Source organism: Mustela putorius, unplaced genomic scaffold, assembly GCF_011764305.1.
Source record: "Mustela putorius furo isolate JIRA1106 unplaced genomic scaffold, ASM1176430v1.1 tig00003923_pilon_pilon_pilon, whole genome shotgun sequence".
In the NCBI taxonomy this organism is placed as follows: domain Eukaryota; kingdom Metazoa; phylum Chordata; class Mammalia; order Carnivora; family Mustelidae; genus Mustela; species Mustela putorius.
In genome coordinates, this window is record NW_025422068.1 from 12,060,693 (window position 1) to 12,087,059 (window position 26,367).

Here is a 26,367-nt window from a genome sequence, read left to right on the forward strand (position 1 = left end):
CACCTCCTACCTTCCAAACAGTGGTCAGTTTTTCACTTGTAGACTTGCAGTTTTCTTCCATCAAACCTCTGACTTACTGCTCAGGGGTTCAGAATAATTTGATGACTATCTAGCTGTATTCAAGGAGGAGACTAACCCTCTGCCATCTTCACTCCCATCTATGCGTTTCTTTATGGCTTTATATCACCCAAAGAACATGCCTGGACATGATGATTAAGTCCCATCCTTCACGCTTTTCAAAATTCAAAATGTCTTAAGTCTCTTTTAATTTGCAAGTTCCTCCACCTCTTCTTTCCTTTATCTGTTAAAAGGTCCCTGTCATTGGACCTGCAGTTTCTCCCAGTGTGGATGTTGCTGTTTGTGGATTCATTGTGCTGTTCCGCTTGCTTCTCTGTCCTCAAGAGTTTCCTGCAGACTGGTTCAGAGGTTCAATCAGATGTAAGTTTGGTTGCAAGTTGGCAGGAGTATGGAGGATACTGTTGTGTTTCTTCATCAGGCTCCTCATGCCTAATTTATCTTTTATGATATTAGCAGCTGTTGATGCTCAGTGTTTAAATCCATTAAATCCACTGTTTTATTGGAGACTAAAAATATGATTTTCTGAAAACTATTCTTTTTTTCTTTTTAGTGAGAGTACTTTTATGAAGACTATTTCTCCCTCTTTCCTTTTTGTTTACCCATTGTTTAAAACTACACAAGAAAGGCAGGGTAAATACCTGATTTTCCTCTTTAACTCCTTTCCAAGATGATAAATCTGTCCTATATTATTCTCCAAATGTAGTGCAATTGTTGCACAATTGTAGCTCTATTTTTTAACTAATTGAAGAAACTCCATATTGTTTTACAATATGGAGTGGCTGTGCACCAGTTTGCATTCCACAAACACTGCAAGAGGGTTCCTGTTACTCTATATCCTATCTAACATCTCTTGTTTCTTGTGTTGTTGATTTTAGCCATTCTGACAGGTATTAGCTAATATCTCTCTTTTAAAAGTTTTAATTTTTTGCACTTTTTAAAATTTAAAAATAAAATAATAATAAATAAACATATATAAATACAATTAAAAGTTTTATTTAAATTTTAGTTATTTAACATACAGGGAGGGAGGAAGAAGGGGGCAGGGAGGTAGGGAGGGCCCTCACAAGCCCTGAGTGCCACCTAGGAAGACACCTGGTAACAAAATGGCCTCTGAGGCCTGAAGATAAGCAGCACTGGCCAAACAAGAAATCAGTGAAGCTACAGAAGGACCCAGTCAAGGATCACACAGCAGCTGGAATTGTCAGGGTTTGGGAGCTTCTGCTGATGTTGCCTCATCAGTAAACATGTTAGTATCCCAGCGCTCCACCTCTCCAGGTCCTCTGTCCTTCACCCCCTTCTTGCAGAGCCAAGGAAATCCCAGAAACTCCTTGACTCACCCTGAAGAGTTAGTTTCCAAAAGCTTCAATGCAAACAGTACTGTGCTCTTATCTGCCCAACTTTGGAAAGATTAGTCTGATGCCCATTAAAGGGATTTCTAGCAGGGGGAAAAAATGTACAGGACATTTAGGGACCCCATGCATGCTTGACCGATGGAATTATGTTGCTCCCTGAGCACTCAGGCTGCCTCTGCACCATGGGCCCCGGGGGGCCATCTCTTCCCTCACCCACTCCACTGCTGAGGGGAGTCAGAAGACACAGAGCGACCAGGAGCCAGGCTCTGCTGTTTCTACCATTTCTGGATATGTAGTGTGATCTTTCAAGTTACTTAGTGTCTTTGAGTCTTGCTTTCGTACAAGGCACACTGTTGCTTTTGAGGCAATAGTGCTGTCCTGTTAAATAAATTACAGTATCAAAGTACAGACCTGGCTCAGAAGAAGTCTCAGCCAAGAGACTCTTCTACCCTGGGGACACTGTGGCCAGAGTGATTCAATTCGCTTGTTCCCTACACAGCTGTGAGCTGGGACTCTGCCCCTCCTCTCCCCTCTTTTAACCCTGAGCACCACCCCACCCTGGCAGCTAAGCCTGCAAGTTCTGCCCCCATGAGGCTCCCAACACACAGAAGGGGCAATGCACTTACCTTCAAGGAGAACTAGAGGGGTGAAAGGTGTTATACACTGAATGTCATCCATCTTTCCCAAATGTATATGTGGAAGCCCTGATTCACAAAGTGATGGTGTTTGGAGATGGGGCCTTTGGAGGCAGTTGAGTTTAAATGAGGTGGGAGGTGGGGGTGGGTGAAATGAAGACGGTTAAGAGGTAGAAACTTCCAGTTATAAAATAAATAAGTCTTTTGCCATTTGCAACGGCATGGATGGAGGTAGAGAGTATTATGCTAAGCCAAATAAGTCAGGCAGAGAAAGGCAAATACCATATGATGTCACTCATATGTGATGTCATTCACATGTGAAATTTAAGAAATAATACAGATAAACATAAGGGAAGGGGGAAAAGGAGAGGGGGAAACAAATCATAAGAGACTTGTAGCTATAGAGAACAAACTAAAGGTTGATGGAGGGAGGTGCATAGGGGATGGGCTACATGGGTGATGAATACTGAGGAGGCCACTTGTTATGAGCAGGGAGTGTTGTACGTAAGTGATGAATCACTAAATTCTACTGCAGAAACCAATATTGCACTGTATGTTAACTAAGTAAAATTTAAACAAATTAAATAAATAAATAAATAAGTCATGGGGATTTATTATATAGCATGGTGACTATTTTTAATAATGTAATACAATATACAAGAGTATATTTGAAAGTTACTAAAGAGTAGATCTTAAAAGTTCTTATCACAAGGAAAAAAATGTAACTCTGTGAGGTACTGGATGTGAATTAGATTTATTGTGCTGATCATTTTGCAATGTATACATATATCAAATCATTATTTTGCACAACTGAAACTAATACAATGTTATATGTCAATTATATCTCAATTTTAAAAAAAACATTATGAGCGTGTCTGTGAGAGTGTTTCTGGATGAGACAAATTAAATAATTAATTAAATTAATAAAATAAAATAACTGGTAAATCGTGACCCTTCAGATTGATTTCAAAACTGAACAGTATTGTTGCAATGTTTTATGAGTGTCAGTCTAAACTACATTGTTTGGGGTCGCCTGGGTGGCTCCGTAGGTAAACGTCTGCCTTTCGCTCAGGTCATGATCCTCTAGGCTTGGAAACTGAGCCTCACCACGGGCTCCCCGCTCAGCAAGGAGCCTGTTTCTCCCTCTGCCTGTTGCTCCCTCTACTTGTGCATTCTTTTTCTTTCAAACAAATAAATAAAATCTTTAAAGATAAATAAATAATTTTGTCCAAGAGACAATAAACATATTATGTAGTTTTCACCTTTTTATCTTTGTGTATCAATTTTAAATATAATATACCTGCATGTTATATGATAAAAGAGAGGGGCAGTGGGTGAGAGACTCTCCTTTGCCTATAGTTCTCTGTGGACTAGGGGATGATTTCTGGAGCTCTGGGTACACACAGCAGATGTATGTTGGGAATGTTGCAGTACCCATATACAATGTATGTTGCATTACCCATATTTCAACTGAGAGATTAAAGAAAGGCATAGGCTATGAGACATAAACCCATATATTCACCTCCAGAGATGGTTCCAGAGATGCACATACACACCCTCACACAGACAGGTGGCTGCGTCTACCCACCATCTCTCTATTCAACACAAAATACATGATAATTACCTCTAGTAATGTAGACTTACGTCCACACCAAGCCCATAACGCTACCCCTGCTCACCCCAGAGATCCATGTAATCATCCACCACACCCTCTTCTCGCCACCCACATCCACCCAAACCAAACTGCTGATGGAGAATCAGAGGTACTCTGGTGCCTAGGCCTGAGGAAGGAGCCTTGAGAGGGGGAAGGAGGACCTTGCCTGCTGAGTTCCTACTGTTCTGGGGATTCCAGGGGGCCACTAGAAGCCTGGTCAGAGATGGAGCAACTGCAGTGCAACCTCCTTCTGGAAGAGAGTCCCTGTGCTCTGCAGGTATTCAGGCAGATTTCAGAGTAACTAAATGAAGAGATTTGAATGAAGGATGGATTGAGTAGTTGAGCTGTTTTTCAGTACAGCTATTTACTTATGCAAATAAGGTCTTGAAGGTAGGGGCTTTTTCTTATTCTTTTCAGTGACTTAATAAACACTATTACGTGTCTATTCTTTAATTGACTCTGCATGTCCATTTGGCCATTTTTACCCTCCTTCCCTCTCGTTCCTCCTTCCCTGTCCATTTCCTTCCTTTTCCCTTCCTCCCAGTCTCTTTTCTTTCCTTCTTCTCTCCTTTCTTCATTCAATTGTCCCTTGTTCCAACAGACATTTAAGGTAACACAGAGCCTGGCACTTTGTTGATGATTTCCTCAATCAGTCTTTAACTGGGAATGAAGGAATGAGGGAAGGAAAAAGGAAGGTCCAAGGAAGATGACAAAGCCTCCTTCAAGTCAGTTTCCAGCCCACCATTCAGACAGATGAGTAATTTTCCTGTCTTTCCTATTTTAACCAGTCCATTACGTGCTTCAGAAGAGGGCTTCTGAGGTCAGACTGAGTCAGCAGAGATGGAGAAATGGGAAGCTGTCTGCCTAATAACCCTAAAGAGCGTGAATCAGTGTCTCATCTCTTCCTCCGAAGTTCTCTCCTCCCAGCACTTATCTGGGCAGGGAGGCCCTAACTCTCTACTACCCACAATGTTATAAAAGTACTTGACCTTCTGAAATTGAAATTGTGTCTTTCGCTCTGCATAATTACCTGAGCTCTCTATCAAAGCTGTTTCCTATATCAATAATTCATGTGTTGTTTTTGCTAAGTAGCATTCTATGGTATTCTATGGTGTTAGTCTATGGAATCCTATTCTACAGTTTGTTTAACTATTCACCCACTGACTGGCATTTCAGCTGTTCCTGGTTTTGGTTGTTACAAATAAATATGCTATGAACATTTGTGTAAAGGTTTTTTTGTGAACGTAAGTTTTTCATTTCTGTTTCTCTATCAATCCTGAGATAAATGCCTAAGAATGTAATTGTTGAGTTGTAATGTAAATACATGTTTAATATTGTAAAAAATTGCCAGACTCCTTCCAGAGTGGCAGTACCATTTACCTTCTGACTAACAATAAGTGATCCAGTTTCTCTTCATCCTCACTACTATTTGGTGTTATCACTACTTTTTATTTTAGCCATTCTGCAAAGGGAGTGGTGGTATCTCATTGTGATTTTAATTTATACTTTAATAAAATATATATTAATGCCTTTTCATGTCTTTGGCTCATTTTTAAAAATTGGATTGTTTTACTTTTTTACCACTGTTTTGAGAGTTATCTATGTATCCTACGTATGAGTCCTTTATCAGATATGTGGTTTACAAATATTTTTTCTATCTATACCTTGTCTTATCATCCTCTTAATGAGGTCTTCTTTAGAATAAATTTTTAATTTTTACAAGGTCTGATTTAATGATGTTTTCTTTTATGGATTATACTTTTGTTGTTATCTAAGAGCTCTTCACGAAGCCCTAAGTCCTGACGATTTTCTCCCAAAATTTTTATAGTTTTATATGTAATATTTAAATATGTAATTCATTTTGAGCTGATTTTTGTGTAAAATGTAAGCAGTTTTTCAAATAAAGTGATTCATCTGCAAATAAATGTTATATACCCATGGTTGAAAAATTAGCATATGCATAAGATTACAACAAAGAAAATTAAGACTTTTCATAATCGTACCACTTATAGAAAATCATAAAAAAAGTAAGTTAAATTTAGATGTTTGTCCTTTCAAATTTCTTTTTCCTTTGTTTTTATATATGTTTGGCTCCCTTCCAATTGGTTTTGAAGATGGGGGAAGATACAAAAGATATTTTGGGAACAATTAGGAGAAATTTGAATATGAATTGGCACATGATGGTAAGTTAATGTTGAATAGCTTAATGATGTCTGCAATTTTCACATGGGTGCCAAGCTGGGGATGCAAGTAAAAGAAAGAGAGAGAAATTCAGCAAAAATATTAACCAATGGTCGTATCTAGGTAGCGAGAACACGGTTGTTTGTGTATTTTATCAGTATTTTAACTATTCAACATATCTTCAGAATAAAAAGGTAGATGTTGTATGGGGGAGAATGACCAGGCTGTTTTCCAGCAACACCTGAGTCCTTGTGAGAAGCTAAGACACCCTGAGAAGCCCCTCTAGGTGAAAGGTCCCGTTCTAAATTTCTTTTGGACACCTGGAGAGACTTCTTAACCCCAGGGATATCTTTTCGCATCATTTGGTGGGGCCTGCGTCGGGGTATACGACAATGCCAGACACATAGCCAGCGCTCACTAACCGTAGTACCGTCCTCTGATCGTTACGTTTTCCCAAAAGTGAAAGTTACCCGATATAGTTAGAGGTTTTGCAGTGAAAAGAAAGGGGGGGGGGGGAAGGAAAACCCATTCCCTGACCGGGAATCGAACCCGGGCCGCGGCGGTGAGAGCGCCGAATCCTAACCACTAGACCACCAGGGAAGATCTACTTGCACTTTCTCTGTTAAGCTAGACTAAATATATGGTATATGACACAAATTGAGGGAATGAACACGATTGGCTAAATTTTAGGTGGAAAGGCAGGTAACGGAGGGCTGCGGCGGCATTATATTCTGAGAATGGCTGCCCTCTATGAGGAAAAAAAAAAAAAAAAGAAAAGAAATGAAATGAAATGAAAAGAAAAGAAAAAAGCGTCAGCAGCCACTGGATGATTTTGGGGTCCTTTAGGGGAAGGAAAAAAAGATATGTGTCAGAAGTGGGATTCGAACCCACGCCTCTATTCAGAGACCAGAACACCCGCAGGGAAGGTGAGCACCTTGAGTCTGGCGCCTTAGACCACTCGGCCATCCTGACACCCGGAGCGAGGATTGGCTGTGCCAAACCCGCTTCCTGTGCGAGTAGCCGCCCCGCCCCCGCCCCGCCCCCGCCGCGCGGGCTGACTCTCGCTCTCCCACTTGCAGCTCGCCTAGAATTCCGAAGAGTGCGGGGTCTGTGATGCACCCGGAACCGTCCAACCTTTGTCTCCCGCGCAGGGACTCGAACTAGCCAAAACAGAGGCAAGCGCAAAACCCTTGGAAAACTGAAAAGGTTGGTGATCACTGCGCAGGCGTCGGACCCAAACCCCTTGGAAAACCGAACGGGTTGGTGACCACTGCGCAGGCGTCGGACCCAAACCCTTTGGAAAACCGAACGGGTTGGTGACCACTGCGCAGGCGTCGGACCCAAACCCCTTGGAAAACTAAACGTGCTGGGGACCACTGCGCAGGCGTCGGATTCAAACCTCTTGGAAAAACCAAAAGGGTTGGCGATCACTGCGCAGGCGTCGGACCCAATCCCCTCGAAAAACGGAAAGGGTTGGTGACCACTGCGCAGGCGTCGGACCCTGCGCAGGCACCGGACCCTGCGCAGGCGCAGCCGTGCAGCGGCAAAGGCGAGGAGGAATACCGGCTCCTGCAGGGAGCGGCTACTTTCCGCGTCCAGACGCCTGGCTCCGCCCGCTTGTCCCTGGCCCTCGCTGGTGAAATCCCGGCCAGTTAATCCAGGGAGAACACGTGAAAATATACTCGCCACAGAGCAAGTGGCGAGTTTTCACTGTGATTCTGTATTTCTGCCTTCCTGTCCCTGCCCAGCCGTCCTTCAAGATCCGCCTCTCCTCTGCTAAGTCGCACACTCGTGGTTGGAGATAACGGAGAAACAGTGCTAAAGAAAACGATTGTGCTAACTATTAAAAAAAATATTCATTCGCGACACTTGTTGAAGTACAATAAAGAAGACTGTTTAAGGGCGGTGTAGGTGTAGGGACCACTGCAGTGGGGTCTTGCATTGGGGGTTGGGGGAGAGATTGGACTTCATTCGGAAGACAACAAAGAAAAGTAAAAAGTGAAATTTTGAAATTTTGTAGCTAAGGAGCCAGATTTGGTGGTGGTGGGGGCGGTCAGTAGATGGAAAATTAGTAAGAGATAACATCAAAGGTAAGGGGGGGAATTCTATCTTAAACGGCCAGACAGGGTGGTAAGATACCACCTTGTGGGGTGGTCGAGGATGAGGAACCCCCATTAGATATCCAGGATGATCAGAGATCAAGGATGGGAGATTCCGGCTAACCTGATCCAGCAGGAATCTTGCTAAGACTGGACAGTGCAGAGACAGACAGGGAAGTCCAAAAGTCAGGCCTCGCCGGAAAATAGTTTAGGGGGACGGTTAACGAAAGAGTGCAAAAACAGCTAGTGTGTTTTCACAACCAGTGGGAAGGCCCAGCTCCTCTGCTCCAGACCCTCACTGGTTCATTCATTCATTGAGCTCCAGACCCTCACTGGTTCATTCATTCATTGAGTATTGAGACTTCACTGAAAATACAGCAATGAGCAAACTCAGAAGCCCCCGCCCCAGAAAACTGACTGCTAGTGAGGGAAACAATCTGCACAATGAATACACGGGATGTGGGAACAAAAGTAGGGCAGTGAAGTAGCAATTCTATCTTTAGACTGGGATGATCAGTAAGGCCTGCTGAAGTGACATTTGCAAAAATAATTTTGAGAAGTAAAACACATGACTCTCATGCAATATGTGATCCACACATGACAAGATTTATTCAGCTTATTAATGAGGGACACAAATGGTGCTAAGACCAATTTGAAGGGAACTTTGAAGATTTTTTTTTTTTTTTTTTAATAATGAGTCAAAGGAATGTTGAAAAAAGATTGCTAACAGATGGAAGGGAGGTTAAGATCTCAAGGATCAGTAATAAACTATGGTGCTTAAAGTTGTGATTTCTACTTGGGTTTGGGTTTTTTGGGTTTTGTTGTTGTTTTTGTTTTTGTTTGTTTGTTTTTTACCAGAGAGAATTCAGGGGCATCTCTTGACAAATGTTACTTGTATTGCTCTCAAACAGAAACCGTTTTGTATTGCTATCATTTTTCTCCAAGTTAACCTCTATACCTGCAAAATTATAAAATAGCCAAGTTAATCAAAGGTGCCCATGGAATCAGTTAATCCCCAAAAGGTCTGCCTACACAAGGCTAAGTACTCCACTCTTACGACACCTAGCATGCAAGAGGACAAGAACTGTACAGTAGTTAAGTAGTAATAACATTTTATTCAGAAACTGCTGTAGTAGGGAATATGAAATCTCATATAGAAATGGGCTCAATTCTAAATATAGCAAGGACAAGCCAGAATTTGTAGTCAAGGAGAGGGATGAGAGTCAGTGGATGAAAAATGATTGAGAAGAGAGAGTAGGGAGATTCTTGCTAACAGGATTTCTGCTAAAGGCAGGCCAGTCATGAGATACCACCTGGAGGATTGTGGGAGATGAGGTATATGATTAGATATGGAGAGCAATTAGATATCAAGGGGAAAGGATTCTGGATGAACTATCAGGATTATTGAAAGTACCCATTTATTATTATTATTAGGATTATTAAAGTTAGACTCCATAGCTCTGGGCAAACTAAGGCTCTCTGGCCCTAGGAAACTACTGGGTAGTTCCCTACCCAGTCTGGACAACTTGGCAGCTACCTTTTGCATCACAATGGCCTTGCAATAAGTGTGGATACAGCTCAGTCCCAGTGCCCACCTTATCCTGAACCACCCAATTCTAGGGACTCTTCAATGCCTGAGACTTATGGGCCTGAAGAAAATTATGCATCCTTGCAAATGTCATCTACAGAGACACCCAGATGGAGACCGTCTCTCTCCTCTTTCCTCCTCCATGGATCTGCCTATTCAGGACACCCTGATTTTTTCACCAGCCCTAGAGTAAAACTTCCACCCACTTCTGTAGAGTTCTACCCACTTCCATAGAGGAGAGCACAGTGAAGAAGGAAGATACAGTCCAGAGCAAGAAACAGAAGACCAGAACCATATTCTCTCGGTCCAGCTATATGTACTTAGTGACAGATCTCAGAGACAGAAATACCTGTTTCCAGCAGATGCAAGAACTTTCTAACTTTCTTAACTTTTGCTATAAGCAGGTGAAGACCTGGTTCCAGAACCAGAGAATGAAATGTAAGAGGCAGCAGGAAAACAACTGGCCAATGAATAGCAAAAGTGTGACTCAGAATAGCTCAGCAACTATAGAATACCTAGGCTTATATGCCTACTCCCAGGGATTCCTGATGAATGCTTTTGGGAACCTTCCAACATGGAGCAGCCAGACCTGGTATAACCCACATTGGAGCAATTAGACCTGGAAAAGCCAGTCTTGGAGCAACTGTTCCTGGAATAGTCAGACCCGGTGGCCCCAAGCCTGGAACAACCAGGCATGGAACAATCAGCTGTGGAGAGGAATCTCTGTAGCCCCAGATTCAATTCCAGCAAAGTTCTGTCAATGATTTGCGGTCCATCTTCAAAACTGCTGGGAAAAGCCATAGTGTAAAAGAGCAAACTGCCCAGTATTTTAGTACCCAGCAAATAATGGATTTTTTCCCCGAAGTACTCTGTGAGCATACAGCCTGGAGATGTGTGACAATGAGCATATTATTCAATCTCAGTTTGGGTAGTGGCTGTATTACTTCTTCTAGGATTTGTCTGTTAGGGTCCCATACCTTTGCCTTGATATTGTTTCTCTTTAATCAGTTGAGGGGGTATGACTGGAGTCTAATCAAAGAGGTTTCAGTAGCATTAGCTGCTGTGGACAACATAACAAAAGATGTTTCTGGCAGTAGATAACTAGATATAATACTAATTTGAATATTTTTAGGTTCTAGAATCTAACCTCAAGAATAGGAAGTGATGGATCTCTGAATTCTACTCCTTAACTATATGTTAACTAACATAAATTAAAAACAAAAATAAAATAGGAAGTAAAAATACAGAGATGTGTGATGAAGGATTACCCGTATTTTCTAAGATTGAGAGGTTTTACTTTTTGACAATCTCAGGTGTTACAGTAAAGAGTTAAACTATGATACGCTTCTCTGATTTCTTCTGCCCCTTGTGCTGTTTTACTACAACTCCTAATTTGTTCCTTATTCTACTATTTATAGAAAGAGGTTTTGTAGTTTATTTAAGATTTTACTTATTTGTTTGAAAGAGGGGGAGAGTGTGAGAGAAAGCATGAGCAGGGGGTAGAAGCAGAGGGAGAGGCAGGCTCCCTGCCAAGAAGGGAGGAGAGAGCAAGGAGCAGGGAGCCAGATCCAGGGCCCTATCCAGGGCCCCATCCCTGGACCTGATCCCTGGACTGGATCCCTGGATCCTGGGATTATGACCTAAACTGAAGGCTTCGATGTCTTTTTACTACATCTGTATCTTTGGGGTAAATACCACTTTATCTTAAAAAAAAAAAAAAAGTGCAAGGATGAACTTGGAAACCCAAGGTTGAGGCCTCGTTGAAAAAAGGGCTCAAAGAGTTATTGGACCAAAGTGTGCCTGCTCCCCAGTGAGTTACAGACAGAGATTACACCAGGTGGAGTTGCCTTACAAGGCCATCTTTATTTGTATGAATAAGGAGATGACAGGGAGTAATTTCCAAAGGTGTGTCTCCGCAAAGGAGGAAACTCTGGATCTTTTAGGGTGCAGGATGAATATTCAGAAAGGGATTTTAACAATATAATGAGGCTGAAGTCACTGTTGGTCACTCCTGGCACTTTCTGATTCATCTGTGCAGGCTTTTCCTCAAATATTTCTTTTTCTGTTCTAGTAGTTTGTTAGCTTGTTTCTAAAAGTTAAGACTAACAGCTACACAGAAGCTGCTAGGAGTTTAGTTTCTACAAGAAAGATTGACAGTTACACAGAAGCGTCTACTAGAAATTTCCTGAGTTCAGGGCGTCAGGCCAGTGATAAGAGGAGCCTAAGTAAAGTTGAGGCAGGGAGAATGTTTGTCACTATTTATCTGTGTTGTCTATTTACAACTTTTGGATAATTGTTTCTTACCACATTGTGCTCCTGACTGAAGGGAGGACATGAGCATTTGGAGATGGTGTTTTCTATACTGTTAGTGATAATATTCAAGTTCTCAGGTAGCTTACTTGGTCTTCGTGACCTTTTGGCCAGCTTGACCCCACTTCACGGTCTCCCATGTGCCCCAGTGAGCTAGCTTCCTTTCCTCAGCTTGCTTGGTCTGCCTTCACCCCCACTGCCATGCCCAGAGAAGGCCCTACTCTACCTAAGACCCTGGAGGCAGCAGAGAAGAAAACAAAGTATCTGTTCTTAAGAAGCTTATATTCCAGTGAGAAAGACCCAGAATAAACAAAATTATTATATGTTGGGAGTGATAAGTATTGTGACAAAAAATAAAGCAGAGAAAGAAAGGTAGAGAGAGGCAGGTGATGAGAAAGACCTCTCAGGAAGTGCCTTTTGAGCAGAAATTTGTGGAGTCAGGGAGCAACCAGGTAAAGTATCTGGGGACAGAGGGCTTCAGGTAGAGGGAAGAGAAAATACAAAGGCCAAAAAAGAAAGCCAAAAAACAGTATGGTTGAAACTGAGTGAGAGGGACTGATGCCAGTCTGTGCAAGACACGGAGTGAAGAGGACAGCTTTGAGCTGAGGTGTGGTAAGGTATGGTCTGCTGTCCCAGGATGTCCTGGCTGTCATGTGGCGATTAGACACTAGAGTGCAAGAGTGAAGCAGAGATAGCAACTGACAGGCTACTAAAAGGTCCTCTGACTAAACTAGGTGGCAGCAAGCCAAGCAGTGAGACAGAGTTGAATTCTGGATATAGCTGGGACTCATTGTTGCCAACACAAATGAACAAACCTTGTAGGATTTAAACAACAACAACAACAAAAAAAAACAAAAACAAAAACAAAAACAAAAAAACAGGGAAGAGGGATGCCTGGGTGGCTCAGTTGGTTAAGCATCTGCCTTCAGCTCAGGTTATGATCACAGGGTCCTCAAGTCCAGTCCCACATTGGGCTCCTTGCTCAGCAGAGCTCCTCCCTCTGCCCGTTGCTCCCCCTGCTTTTGCTCTCTCTCTCTCTCTGACAAATAAATAAAACCTTAAAAAAAAAAAAAAAAGGAAGAGACGTTTATTTGAGCCCAAGGACTCAAATTGTATCCAAGGACAGCAACTTAGTATACATAATCATCACAAAGAAGGGAGTACTCTGGGAAAAAACATTTCAGGCAGGGCTACATATGTTTTCACACAAGTTACAAATCAAGAATATGATCCAGTAGGAGGACCCTGAGCTCAGCACATCCCATGTTTAACACTAAGTCAATATCCAAGTCAATAAAGTAGGAAGTGATCCAAAGACTGACAGAACAAACTCCACCACTAAATACAGTGCAGAAGCTGCATCTCATAGGTTAGGAAGGTCAGAAAGGTGGAGGAAGACTGCCCCAAGGATGACATACATGGAGAGGGCAGAGAAATGGTCTTTCCCATCCTGAGCTCAGAGGGGTAATACAAAACCACATAACATTTGTCTTTAAAAACCAGAGGGACTGAAATCCATGAGTTTGTAAAAACAATTGGGACTTGGAGCCTGGAACTTAAAAAATATGCTGACTCACCACAGGGTTGGCCAGGAGTGTGAGTGATAGCTGGGTTGCATCCCTTCAAGAGACAGGAGTCCACGTGGAAGGCAACATGAAAATGGCAGTTCACACAATGCCGGGGGCAAATGGGAGACAGACCTATTTGTAATGATTTTGGAACATGTTACAGGACTTCTCTGAAAACAAGGGAGCTGGCAGGTTCCATTTTCCACCCCCATCCCCCACTATAAATACAAGGATTCTGTGGAAAGATTTAACAGAACTATGTAGTGTCGGGGACTACCTCCGGCCGGGAAAGTCCCCGCCATTACAAGATGGTGCTTGGCTCACTGCCAGCAAAATACGCTGCAAGTAAACAACGAACTTTCTGGTGAAGCCCACCTAAAGGAGTACATAGTCATTGGCTGTTTCAAATTTAATTAGCATAGTAACAAGACTCTCATTGGCTCTCCCCATTGCTTGGCCCCTTATTGGTCACCCTGCTGCATATAAGCTAAGGAAGTTGACCAAATAAATGGGATGAAGCATTAAATAAAAGGGGAATGAAGCATTAACACCGAAGCAGGCTTCTTGTCGTCCTTGCGGGTCAAGGGCGATAATGTAGAACATTCCATCCTAAAAGAGCAAAACTGAACTTTGGGACTTCACCAAAATAAAAAAGCTTTTGCGCAGCAAAGAAAATGTCACAAAAACTAAGAGGCAACCCACGGAATGGGAGAAGATATTTGCAAATGATGTTACAGATAAAGGGCTGATATCCAAGATGTATAAAGAAATTATCAAACTCAATACCCACAAAACAAATGATCCAGTCCAGAAATGGGCAGAAGACATGAATAGGCACTTCTCCAAAGAAGACATATAAATGGCTAACAGACACATGAAAAAACACTCCACATCACTTGTCATCATGGAAATCCAAATCAAAACCACAATGAGATACCAACTTCTACCAGTCAAAATGGCTAAAATTAACAAGACAAGAAACAACAAATGTTGGTGAGGCTGTGGAGAAAGGGGAACTCTCTTACACTATTGGTAGTAAGAGTGGCTGCAAGCTAGTGCAGCCACTCTGGAAAACAGTATGGAAGTTCCTCAAGACTTTAAAAATAGAGCTACCCAATGACCCAGAAACTGCACTACTGGGTATTTAGCCCAAAGATACAGATGTAGAAAAAGAAGGGGCACATGCACCCCAATGTTCATAGCAGCAATGTCCACAATAGCCAAACGGTGGAAGGAGCCCAGATGTTCTTCAACAGATGTAAGGATAAAGAAGATGTGGTTCATATATGCAATGGAATATTACTCAGCCATCAGAAAGGATAAATACCCATCATTTGCATCGACATGGATGGAACTGGAAGGGATTACATTAAGTGAAATAAGTCAAGCAGAGAAAGACAATTATTATATAGTTTCAGTCATCTGTGGAATATAGGAAATAGCACTCTGTATCATAGAGGAAGGGAGGGAAAACTGAATGGGAAGAAATCAGCAAGTGAGACAAACCCTGAAAGGCTCTTAACTCCAGGAAACAAACTGAGGGTTTCAGAGGGAAGGCGGGTGAGGGGATGGGGTAACTGAGATATGGGCATTAAAGAGGGCATGTGATATGATGAGCACTGGGTGTTATGCACAACTAATGAATCATTGAACACTACATCAAAAGCTAGTAATGGCTAATTGCATATCTAGAAACTAAACTAAACTAAACTAAACTAAAATGTCTATACTTTTCAAAGCAATCTATACACTTAAGGCAATCCCTATCAAAATACCAGGACCATTTTTCACATAGCTAGAACAAACAATCCTAAAATTTGTATGGAACCACAAAAGACCCCAAATAACAAAGCAATCTCAAAAAAGGAAACCAAAGCTGGATGCATGAGGATTCTGAATTCAAGCTGTATTACAAAAATGTAGTCTCAAAACAGAATGGTACTGGCTGCAAAATGGACACATTGATCAATGGAAGAGAATAGACAGCTCAGAAATGGACCCAAAACTATATGATCAACTAATCTTTGACAAAGGAGGAAAGTATATCTGATGGAAAAAAGACAGTCTCTTCAACAAATGGTGCTGGGAAAATTGGACAGCCACATGCAGAAGAATGAAACTGGATCACTTTTTTACACTATATGCAAAACTAAGCTCAAAATGGATGGAAGACCTAAATGTGAGACAGGAAACCCCCAGAATCTTAGAGAAGAACACTGGGAACACTCCCTTTGACCTAGGCAGTAGGTTCTTAATAGACACATCTTCAGAGGCAAGAGAAACAAAAGCAAAAATGAACTGTTGGGACTTTATCAATAAAAAGCTTCTGCACAGTGGAAGAAACAAGTAACAAAACTAAAAGACAGCCTATGGAATGGGAGGAGATAATTGCAAATGATAAATCTGATAAAGGGTTACTGTCCAAAATATATAAAGAACTTATAAAGCTAAACACCTCCCAAAACAAATAATCCACTTAAATAATAGGTGGAAGACATATTCATGTCTATTCAGACATTTTTTTCCAAAGAAAACAGACACATGAAAAGACGCTCAACATCATTCATCATCAGGGAACTACAAATCAAAATTATGATGAGATACCACCTCACAGTGCCATGATGGCTAAAATTAACAGAGAGAACAACAGATGCTGGTGAGGATGTGGAGAAAAGGGAGCTTCTTTCACTGTTGGTGGGAATGCAAACTGGTGCAATAATCCTGGAAAACAGTATGGAAGTTCCTCCAACACTAAAAATAGTAATACCCTATGATCCAGCAATAGTACTACTGGGTATTTACTCAAGGGATACAAAAATATTGATTTGAAGTGGTACATGCACCCCCATGTTTACAGCAGCAATGTCCACAATAGTCAAATTATGGAAAGAGAACAAATGTTCATTTTATCAGCTAACAAATGGATAAAATGGATAAAGATGGTATACATATATTCATATGTATATTATTCATATGTATATTCATATATATATATGAATATATGTATACCATCTTTATCCATTTTATCCATTTGTTAGCTGATAAAATGAACATTTGCAAATAGCAAGATTTCATTCTTTTTGATGGCTGAGAGATAGAAGTCTCAGCCATCAAAAAGAATGAAATCTTGCTATTTGCAGCACCAGGATGGAACTAAAGTATATTATGCTAAGTGAACTGAATCAGGGAACGATAAATACCACATGATTTTACTCATATGTGGAATTTAGGAAGCCTAACAGGTAGGGAGAAGAAAAAAAGGAGGAAAAACAGACTCCTTTTTTTTTTTTTTTAAGTTACTTGTTTATTTGAGAAAGCACACACGAGCAAGGGGGGTGAGGGCAGGTCAGGGTGCGGGCTCAATCCTAGGACCCTGAGATCATGACCAGAGCCACCCAGGCGCCAGAAAGCTAACTCTTAACTATACAGAACTAACTAAGGGTTGCTCGAGGGTAGTTGGGTGTGGGAGATGGGTGAAATAAGTGATGGATATGAAGCAGGGCACAGGTTGTGATGAGCACTGTGTGTTATATGTGAGAAATCACTAAATCCCACACCTGAAACCAATATTACTCTGTATGTTAACTAACTGCAAGTTAAAAAAAAAAAAAAACTTAGAAGAAAAAAAAATCCATGGGACAAGTAGATCAATCAAGAAAAGATCCAAGAGAATATTTGATCTTGGTTCCAATCCATGGGGACAGAGTATTTTGGTGGTACAGTGGTGGAGGGTCCAGCAAAGGAAAGGAGGAGCAAATGAGGAAGGTAGAAAACCAGGAAAAGTGTGAAGTTCCAGAAGCCATTGGGGTTTGGGGCAGAGGAGTATGGAAGGAAACATCTGCATTGTCAGATGTTGCTCTGAAGGTGGAGAGGCCGCCCCAAGTGACTTTGAGAACCATTCCAACGGCTTGATGGGTAGGAACTCCCCCCAGAGTCATCTGAAGAGAGAATGGGAAGTGGAAAAGAGTCCGCAGTGAATCTGGGCCACTTTTCAGAGGACTTTTGATGCCCCAGAGGGAAGGGTCCGAAGCTGGATGGGCCCTTCGGTTCTAGAGTGGCGTCTAGGCGGTTTTCAGGGTGGCTGATTCTGTGGCACGTGTTTGCATGTTGGTGGCAACTAAGAGGGAGAAATTGTTGGTGAGGTGCAAAACAGGAACAGCTCTGGAGGCGACATCCCTGAGCAGGCTGGAGGGGCTGGGGCTGGCACCCAGGGGCAGGACCTGGCTCTATACATTTCCCGCATCAAGCGCAGATACTCGCGACAGAAGCCACCTCCGCAGCGAGCTGGAGCCATCCCTGCGGGAACTACGCCTCCCTGCAGGCAGTGCGCGCCGTGGCCAATGCGCAGGCGCATGCCACGGCATCGGCTCGTCCCCTCCCAGCCGCCCCGGCCCCAGTTCCGGGCTGCAGCCACCTACGCGGAGGGGGACGGGTTCCTCTTAAAAGAGAAACGGCGGCGGTGCGCGCGAGGTGGGCCCTCGTTCTCCCTTGGCTCTCCAGGCCTGCGCGCGAGGCGGGGGAGGCGCAGGCGCAGTTAGGCTGAGGGCGGGTGAGGGCTCGCAGGTAAGGCCAGGTGGGGGTGGACCGCGGCTGGCGCTCTCGGTGTCCTGGGCGCTGCCTTCGGAATCGGCGTGTCCTAACAGCGAGCGTTAAGTGGGGCGGCCCGAGCCGGGGTGGGGACGCCGTCCAGACCCGGTCCCAGCCACGGTCGCCCGGCCACGAAGAGCGCCCCCCGGCGGCGCCAGCTCCGTCCCCCGCCCGCCAGTAAAGGCCCGTGCTCTCCTCAGGGGAAACTGCCCCTGCCCCCTGAACAACCCCAGTTGAAAGTCCTCCGTGGCCCTCAGCCCCGTGCCAGCGCTTCGGCGTCTCAGGTCCGGCCATTGTTCGGCCTCGACCCCGTCTCGCTGCCGCCCGCCGCCCGGCGGTCCACGCGCCGTAACGTCAGCCGGGGCGGTGAGGGCGCCGGGGCCGCGGACGCCGCCGGAATGACTCGATCCGGCTCCCAGGTGGCCGACGAGCCAACCGCGGCCCCCGCGGCAGGCGGAGCCGGGGCCTCGGGCCCGCCCACACGCGCGTCTCCTCCGCCCGGTAGGTCCCGGTGCCCATGGCTTCCTCCCCGGTGGACGCGTCCCGCAGGCGGCAGGAGAAGCGGCGGCAGCTGGACGCGCGCCGCAGCAAGTGCCGCATTCGCCTGGGCGGCCACATGGAGCAGTGGTGCCTCCTCAAGGAGCGGCTGGGCTTCTCCCTGCACTCGCAACTCGCTAAGTTCCTGTTGGACCGGTTAGGGGCCGGCGCGGGCCTGCGGGGGAGGGCACCCAGGTCGCCACGCCCAGTCCCCTCCCCTGGTCCGGGGCCTACCCTCTGCTTCTCCCCACCTGCAAGGGTCTCGGTTTGGCCGAACGGCCTGTGCGATTGGTGGCTTCTGTGGGTCCCTTGCCGTCCTCTTGGTCCCCGGCGAATAGGGCGCCCGAAAGTGTGTGCGTGCTGAGAGCTGAAGGCACCTGCTGGCTGGGATCCCTCCCTAAGCTGCCTGTCTTCTCCCCTCCGCCCCCTTCCCCTCGCAGGTACACTTCTTCAGGCTGTGTGCTCTGTGCAGGTAGGGCGGAGATCACTAGAGGTAGGGGGTCTGGAGCCAGGGAGGGGAGAGGGGCAACAGGACCCAGAAGCAGCCTTAGGAAGGACTGGAGCAGAGGGGACCCTGAGTGAGTTTGGGAAAAGGTGGGGGAGTTGGGGAGCCCAGGGTAGTTTGAGGGGGGCAGCCTGCGGAGAAGACAGAAACGTCTCAGGACCTTGGGGATTCTGGGCTCTGAAGAATGGTTAACTGAACTAGGGACTGGCCTTGCCCAGGGCGTTGGGGGACAGGGCTTTGAGGGCGTGTCCGAGGGTGAGAGTGGGAGGCTTCCCAGCTTGCCCTGACTGTTGCCTTCACCACTTCAGGTCCTGAGCCTTTGCCTCCCAAGGGTCTGCAGTATCTGGTGCTCTTGTCCCATGCCCACAGCCGAGAGTGCAGCCTGGTGCCAGGCCTTCGGGGGCCCGGGGGCCAAGATGGGGGGCTTGTGTGGGAGTGCTCTGCAGGCCACACCTTCTCCTGGGGCCCCTCTTCAGGCTCCGTATCTCCAGAGGAGCCCAAGCCAGCTTCCTGTCCAAATACTGCCCGGAGAAGCTGGTGTCTGGAGGCCAGGAGCGGCCAGGAGCCTGCAGGTAGGCTTCAGGAAAGAAGAGTTACGAAGAAAAGCAAGGGAGAATGGTTCCCATCTCTGTGGCTTAGAGCCCCATTTTCTAAAAATGATCCTTTCTCAGTGGAGAAACTAGGCTGACAAGTCTATCCTCAAATATATTTTTAGGTATAAAAAGCAAAATACAGAATAAGATTTATGTTGTGTTACCATTGGTGGAAAAATAAGAGGAGAATGAATATATGTATATTATGAATGTATATAAAATTTCTCTGGAAGGGCATGTAGGAAGCCAGGTTTTCTGTGGGAAGAACTAGGTGATTGGGGGACAATATCAGAAAAGAGATTTTTCAAAGTGTATCTTTTTATACTTTTATTTTTTGAACCATGTGAATGTATCATCTTCAAAGAAAATACCCCTTCCGATCCCTGTAGCCTCTGCACCCTTCTCCTTCCCAAGAGTCCTCCCACCACTTCAAACCTTAGAAATGTATGTGTCCTCGTGCCTCCAGCCCAGAGTTCCTTCCCCTCTAACCCTACCTTTGTCAACAGGTTTGGCAGCTGAGCATGATGAGAGGACTCCAGAGGCCAAGCTGCCCAGGTGAGGTGGGGGTGGGGGGGCGGTTGGTGAGGGGTGGTGGGAGGGAAAGGCTAGACTTGGTTGAATTTCAAGAGTGAGTGAGCAGAGCCTGAGGCTTCCCTTTCTTGGTCCAGCAGGGAAGTGGGACCCCTACTGGAGACCTTTCCAACCCCAGGAGAAGACGGGGAGGAGGAAGATGAGGATGAAGAGGAGATGCTCAGTGATGCCAGCCCATGGACCTACAGCTCCTCCCCAGACGAGCAAGTTGGGGCTGTGGAAAGATGTTGAGCAGAGCAGCAGGGAGGGAACAGCTGGTCAGGGATCCCAGGCTTTCCAGACTCAAGGGAAAGGCTTATTGGTGGGGAAGGCAGAAAGAATTGGAGGCTCTGAATTGGGGAAAGGGGATGAAGGTAGGCTCAGAGGAAAATGAAAGATGAAAGTAGTTGTGAACATAGATCCTAGGGTAATGGTAGCATTGTTCTGAGATTGGGATCTTGGCAATTTAGGGGCTGGGGTTGGGTTGAAAGCTAGCTAAGAGCCCAGGGAGATAATGCCCTTCTTTTCCTTCTCTTTTCAGCAGTGATCCAGATGCCCCCAGAGTACTTCCTTCCCCTGTCACCCATGCACTTAAGGATGGGGAGACACCCCCGGCCCCAGCAGCTCCCCTCAATCCACTTGCTGTACCATCTTCATCAACATCCTCATCGGGTTCTGGAGCTCTTCTGCCTATGGAAGTTGGGGTACAGCCAGAACTCAGAGGGATCCCTCAAGCAGCCCAGCAGACTGAGCCCCTGGCCAGGTAACCTGATGGCTGAGACAGAGGGCAGGGGCATCCTGGGACATGGCCCTCCCTCGAGGCCCTTTGCTCCCTCTTTGCTGCCCATAGCCCTGGGAGTCAGGCCCAGTCTGCTCTGACCTTGGCCTGGGAGGAGGACACAACACAGATCGGCCCCAAGAGAATTAGGTAGGCCTCGGGGAGGGGGCCTTGGGGAGGGGAGTGAGAAGAGGGGGCTGAGGAGAGCCTGTGGGAGGAGTCTTTATGCTCCTGCCTATATTTCCCCCCCAGGAAAGCTGCCAAAAGAGAGCTGCTGCCTTGTGACTTTCCTGGCTGTGGAAGGATCTTCTCCAACCGGCAGTATTTGAATGTGAGGACATGAGGGTCACAGACTGGGCTCTATGTGGCCTCAGAGGTATATGAGAAGGGATTAAGGAAATGCGGAGGTGAAGGAGAAGCTGAAGAAGAAGCTCGGGGTGTGGGTGGATTTGGAGATAGGAAGAGAAGAGCTGGACCTGCAGAGCTCACCTAGAGTTAATCACTAAACAAACAGCTGTAGATAAGGAAGAAAACTAAGCGTCAGGTGCACAGCTGCTGCTTGTCACTGCTGGTTGTGTCTGCCCTCCAAGGGTCACATTGGGATGACAGTGGCATTCCTCAGGGTCTTGGAGTGCTAGCATCTTTCTAAGCAGTTGATGTGGATCATCAACTTCTGGTCACCAAAACATCCCTAGGGAGTAGGTGCCAAGACTTTTCCTCCTACAGGTGAGGCAACTGAGGCACACTGAAAGCTAGTGCGTGGTTGCGCTGGGGTTCCAGAGTCCGCACTCAGCCACTGGGCCCTGCTGGTTGGAGTGGGTAGTTCTAGTGCCAGAGGACGAGAAGATGCAGCCTAACTGCAGGAGAGGTTTGAGGCACAAAGAGGGTGCCTCAGACCCACACCTAACCCAGAGCCCTCCCAGATGATGTCCTGAAACTGAGGGAGAGCCCAGACCAGAGGGATGGTGAAGCAATGGTGGATGGGATTTGGGAGAGGAAACGGGTACGTCAACCCCCTGTGATAGGAAAGCTCTGGGATAAGGACTTTAGTGGGGCCAGTCAAACATAGGAGGCTCTTGATGAAGAAGACTGAAGCAGCCTCAAGCAGCAGTTTAACTACGGGGAAGTGGGATTATAGAAAAGAGGACAGCCCATGCAGTTTATGGAGCCAGGATGTAAAATTCGGTCAGACAGGAGAACAATTTCCCAGACATACTCAGGGAGTTAAAGAACACGCTGCCCTTAAAGTGTTCCAGGTTGAGAGCATGCATATGTGTGTGTGTGTGTATATGTGTGTTTCCAAAGCAGATTTAGGAAAACGTCATATAATAAATACTCATGATGAGCTATTAATAAAGTAGGCAGTCTGGGCAACATTGTCGTACACTGATACTGAAGAAGGTAGTCATACCTATGTAGATTGTGTTCTCATTCCCAGCAGACAGCAACTTCATGATTAGGGAACCAAGAGCGTCACCAGAATGGTCCTTTGTTCAGAGAACTGGGCTTTGTAAGGAGGGTTGTGGCAGAAATGTGAGATAATGCAAGTCAAGGACGGGATAGGATAAGGGCAGTGTTTAGTGTCAGGATGGGATGGGGTGCTCACAGTCGGATGAGGACTGGCCAGGATGATGGGAGCTGGTGGTGACAGAACTATTGGGGAAAGGGGGCGGGCAGAGGAGCCAGCCTGCTGGGCCAGCTCTCGTGGCCTCCCTGACATTACCTGTTTCCTTTCCTAGCACCACAAGAAGTACCAGCACATCCACCAAAAGTCCTTTTCCTGCCCAGAGCCAGCCTGTGGGAAGTCCTTCAACTTTAAGAAACACTTGAAGGAGCATGTTAAACTGCACAGTGGTGAGTGGTAGAAATGCCTCCTCATTTTCTTCCTGTGGGTGCTGTCCCCTGCCCTTATGGGTCCCTTCACTTTCCTGTGGGGCCTGTCACCTCCTATCTGCATGTCCCGTCACCCCTCCATAGGATGACTCTCATACTCAGTTCTCTGTGTGGTGAGCACCCACCTGCCCGAGATTGTTCTAGGTGCTGAGATACAAAAGTGAACAAAGAAGGAAATCCTTACTTCATAAGATGTCCACTCCAGTGATAAGAGGGCTACAAAGAGATGTAAAAGCCCGGAAGGCGAAGGAGAGCACAAGGGAGGAGTCTGTCTGGTAGAAAGGGAAGATGCTTTGAGCAAAGACCTAAGTGAAAAGAGAAATTGAGGCTTGTCCATGTCTATGGGCAGCACAAGCACCCTGACCTGGCTTCTGTTTGGTGTGTTCCGGAAAGGGAGAGGAGGCCAGGAAGTTAGAAAGGAAGGAAAAGAGATCAGACAGGTGGTTGGGGTCTCCAAGGCTACCATCAGCATGGCTTGGCTTCTGGCCAAACGAGATAAGGTCGTGTATGGTAGAAGGACACAATTGACTTTAAGAGGAGCAAAGTGACTGCCATGTGGAGAAATGGGACTGTAGGAACACACAGTGCACAGTGACAGCAGGTCCAGTTGGGTTGGTAGGGGGATGTGGCTGGAGGCTGATGGGAGTGTGAAGGTAGAGCCCAATGGCCACTGTGAGAAGGACACACTGGCTACAGGTGGATTGGCAAGAGGGCATCAAGGCTGACTTGAAGGATTCCAGCCTGAGCAACTGGGCAGAGGTGATGAAATTTCTTGGAAATAAGGGAGAGGCAGGCTTTAGGAAAGGGACATTTTATTTGGGACATGCTAATTTAGACATCCCAGAAGATGTGAGTCTGGAGTTTAGAGATGATGGAGGAAAAATGTGTTCATCACAAGCAAGTGGGTGGTCTTTGGGGTTGAGGGTAGAGGGTACTTACATGGAGTGAGCTTAGGTAGAAGAGAGTTCTGAGCGGTGTAGGTGGGAAGGGCAGCTCCCAAGCGCCTGGTGAAGCAGATGAAAGGAACAGTATTTGAGGACCCAAGTGGAGAGAGTGTTCTGTGGGGTGGGGGGGTAGGTTGTGCCAGTGCTACGAAACTAAGATGAGGACAGGCCACCGGATGTGGTGGTGGGACGCCACCTTTGACTAGATGACAAGGTAGTGTGTGACAAGGGAGGACAGCCAGAACGAAGTGAGTTCAAGGCAGGGAGCAGCTGGGGAAGTAGAGGTAGCAAGTATGGGCCACTCTCTGGAGTGTTGCTGTGAACACAAGTAGAGAAATGGGGTCTTAGCTGGAGGCTGTGAGTTTGCGGGTACAGAGATGGAAATGATCCCACTGAGAGAAAAGGCTTACTGATGTCTGGGTTTGAGGGGTAATGGGGGAACCTCTGGTCAGGGAGAAGTAGTGGGTCTCTGCACAGTTGGAGGGCGACTGCAGTGGACGGAGAAAGGGATAGTCACGTATATGGGCAGAGGCGAACTGGTGGATGGATCAGGTCAGGGGACTATATTCTTTCTGGGTTCTCTTTCTCCCTGGTGACTTGAAGAATGAGACTACTGCTGAATGAGCTAGCAGAGAGAGGAGGTGGTATGGAAAATGGCCTTCTGGACTTTTGAGAGTGGCAGAGTGAACTGGCCATGAAATGCAGAGGCATATGGTGGGCCCTTGGGACTTGTGGTTGTGAATGAAAAGGAAAGACTGAGGCATAGGTGAATGGATTGTGGGTTGTGTTTCTGCTCCCCATACCACACCTGTGTATTCCTAGAACAGGCCAAGGGTTGTGTTTACCTTGATGCAACTAAGGTAGAGAGCAGCTAGTGAGTTCATAGTGTGAGCAAAGGAGGCTACAAAGATACCCCAAGAAAAGGGATCTGGTTAAGGAGTGTGGAGGGGGACAGTGGGAAGGCAACAGGCTGCTGGACTGGCAGCCTGCAGTCACAGGCTTATTGTAGCAGGACAAAGTAGAAGGCCGTTGCTGGAGCTGGGATGCTTGAAATGGAGATTTCAAGGAGGTGCAGTGCTCTGGGAGTGGTGGCTGAGAGTGGGGGGAGACCAGGTCAGTGCAGGTCCGGGAACAGAAATGTGGAGTGCTGGACGTGTAGAAGGCAAAGCAATAACACGAGTAATGGCTGAGGAGAGGGCCTGGGGCCGGAGGTTTGGGAAATGTGATGGAGTAATGGGGAAGAAGGCTGCAGGGGTACATGTGGGGTTATACACGTGGTGGTGAGACAGAGGTCTAAAGAATGCCCCAAGAAGCAGGGATACCTCCTGTAGAGCCTGCCCAGAGACTTGGGAGGTATAGGAGAAAAACCACAGCGGGACTGAGAGAAATGCTGGAGAAGCACAGAGGGCAGGTGGTCAGTGCTGGTAGAGAGGCAGGTTCAGGGAAAATGGAACAGATTGGCAGCTGACAGCCAAGGGGCACTGTTGGGGGCCTGAGGGGCGGTGCATAAGCTGGTTGATTGGGGCCAGTACTCCTGTGAGGGTTGGCAGGTGGGCTGGGCTGAGGAGGGGCCATGGCCTGGGGATGGTTGCTGGGATGAGCCCTGTGAACCCGCAGACACCCGGGACTACATCTGTGAGTTCTGCGCCCGGTCTTTCCGCACCAGCAGCAACCTCGTCATCCACCGGCGCATCCACACTGGAGAGAAACCCCTGCAGTGAGTGTGCAGGGAGGAGGGTGGGAAGGTTGGGCTGCGGGTGGGCAAGCAAGACAGAGCTGAAGGAGGGGGAGCCCCTGGGGAAGTCACGATGGGCTGAAGCCCTGTCCTTCCCTCTGCTGTCCCTGGCTCAGGTGTGAGATCTGCGGGTTCACCTGCCGCCAGAAGGCTTCCCTGAACTGGCACCGGCGCAAGCACGCGGAGACAGCTGCTACTCTGCGCTTCCCCTGTGAGTTTTGCGGCAAGCGTTTCGAGAAGCCAGACAGCGTTGCAGCTCACTGCAGCAAAAGCCATCCAGCCCTGCTCCCAGCCCCACAAGAGTCACCCGGCCCATCGGAGCCCTGTCCCAGCATCTCAGCCTCTCTGATCCTGGGGTCTGGTGATGAGTCCAGGCCCTCTGTGGTTCCTCAGGCTCTGACCATGCTCCCTCAGCAGTGAGCATTCCTGAGCTCTGAGGAACCAGACCTTGGAGACTGAAGAGGAGCAAGGAAGAGAAGTGCCAGGTGCCTGGTCCCCAGAAACCCGGGTATCAGGGAGTTTAGGGTGGAGGCAGAAAAACAAGCCAGGCTTTTAGTCTTCCTAAAGGACAGAATAAACCCAGTATTTCACATGGACGTACGTGGGCAGAGTGACTATTTTGGCACCTGAAGTGCAGGAATCCTGATTTCTCTAGAAGCAGGCGCTACCAGAATATGCCTGAGTTTACCATGGGTGTGGGCTGTATTATTCTCTCTGCAGGCCCCTACCTCAAGGACCCAGCTTTCTTTCTCAGTTTGCT

The 26,367-nt window shown here is 46.5% G+C and overlaps 1 protein-coding gene and 2 non-coding genes across 13 annotated transcripts; 1 reads left to right on the plus strand and 2 right to left on the minus strand.

Moving 5' to 3' along the window:
- Positions 1 to 6,428: 6,428 nt before the first annotated feature.
- Positions 6,429 to 6,500, minus strand: TRNAE-CUC. Its single transcript has one exon. It is a non-coding gene; the product is annotated as a tRNA-Glu (tRNA).
- A 266-nt stretch (positions 6,501 to 6,766) lies between these two features.
- TRNAL-CAA lies at positions 6,767 to 6,872 on the minus strand. Its single transcript has 2 exons — positions 6,835 to 6,872; positions 6,767 to 6,812 (listed from the first exon to the last, which is right to left on the minus strand). It is a non-coding gene; the product is annotated as a tRNA-Leu (tRNA).
- Positions 6,873 to 17,844: 10,972 nt separating this feature from the next.
- Positions 17,845 to 26,203, plus strand: ZNF692 (zinc finger protein 692). 11 transcript variants are annotated; one of them, XM_004780227.3, is made up of 12 exons: positions 17,845 to 17,935; positions 18,558 to 18,745; positions 19,030 to 19,061; positions 19,403 to 19,666; positions 20,194 to 20,242; positions 20,356 to 20,481; positions 20,799 to 21,020; positions 21,108 to 21,185; positions 21,288 to 21,366; positions 22,775 to 22,889; positions 25,490 to 25,589; positions 25,724 to 26,203. In XM_004780227.3, the coding sequence occupies exons 2-12, from the start codon at positions 18,570 to 18,572 to the stop codon at positions 26,025 to 26,027; spliced, it is 1,545 nt and encodes a 514-aa protein (XP_004780284.1). In that variant the 5' UTR covers positions 17,845 to 17,935; positions 18,558 to 18,569; the 3' UTR covers positions 26,028 to 26,203. The 11 variants fall into 11 exon arrangements, with proteins under 11 accessions (XP_004780284.1, XP_012905264.1, XP_044925250.1 ...); XM_013049810.2 differs by having other exon boundaries at positions 20,359 to 20,481; XM_045069315.1 differs by having other exon boundaries at positions 20,359 to 20,481; positions 20,802 to 21,020.
- The last annotated feature ends 164 nt before the right edge of the window (positions 26,204 to 26,367 follow it).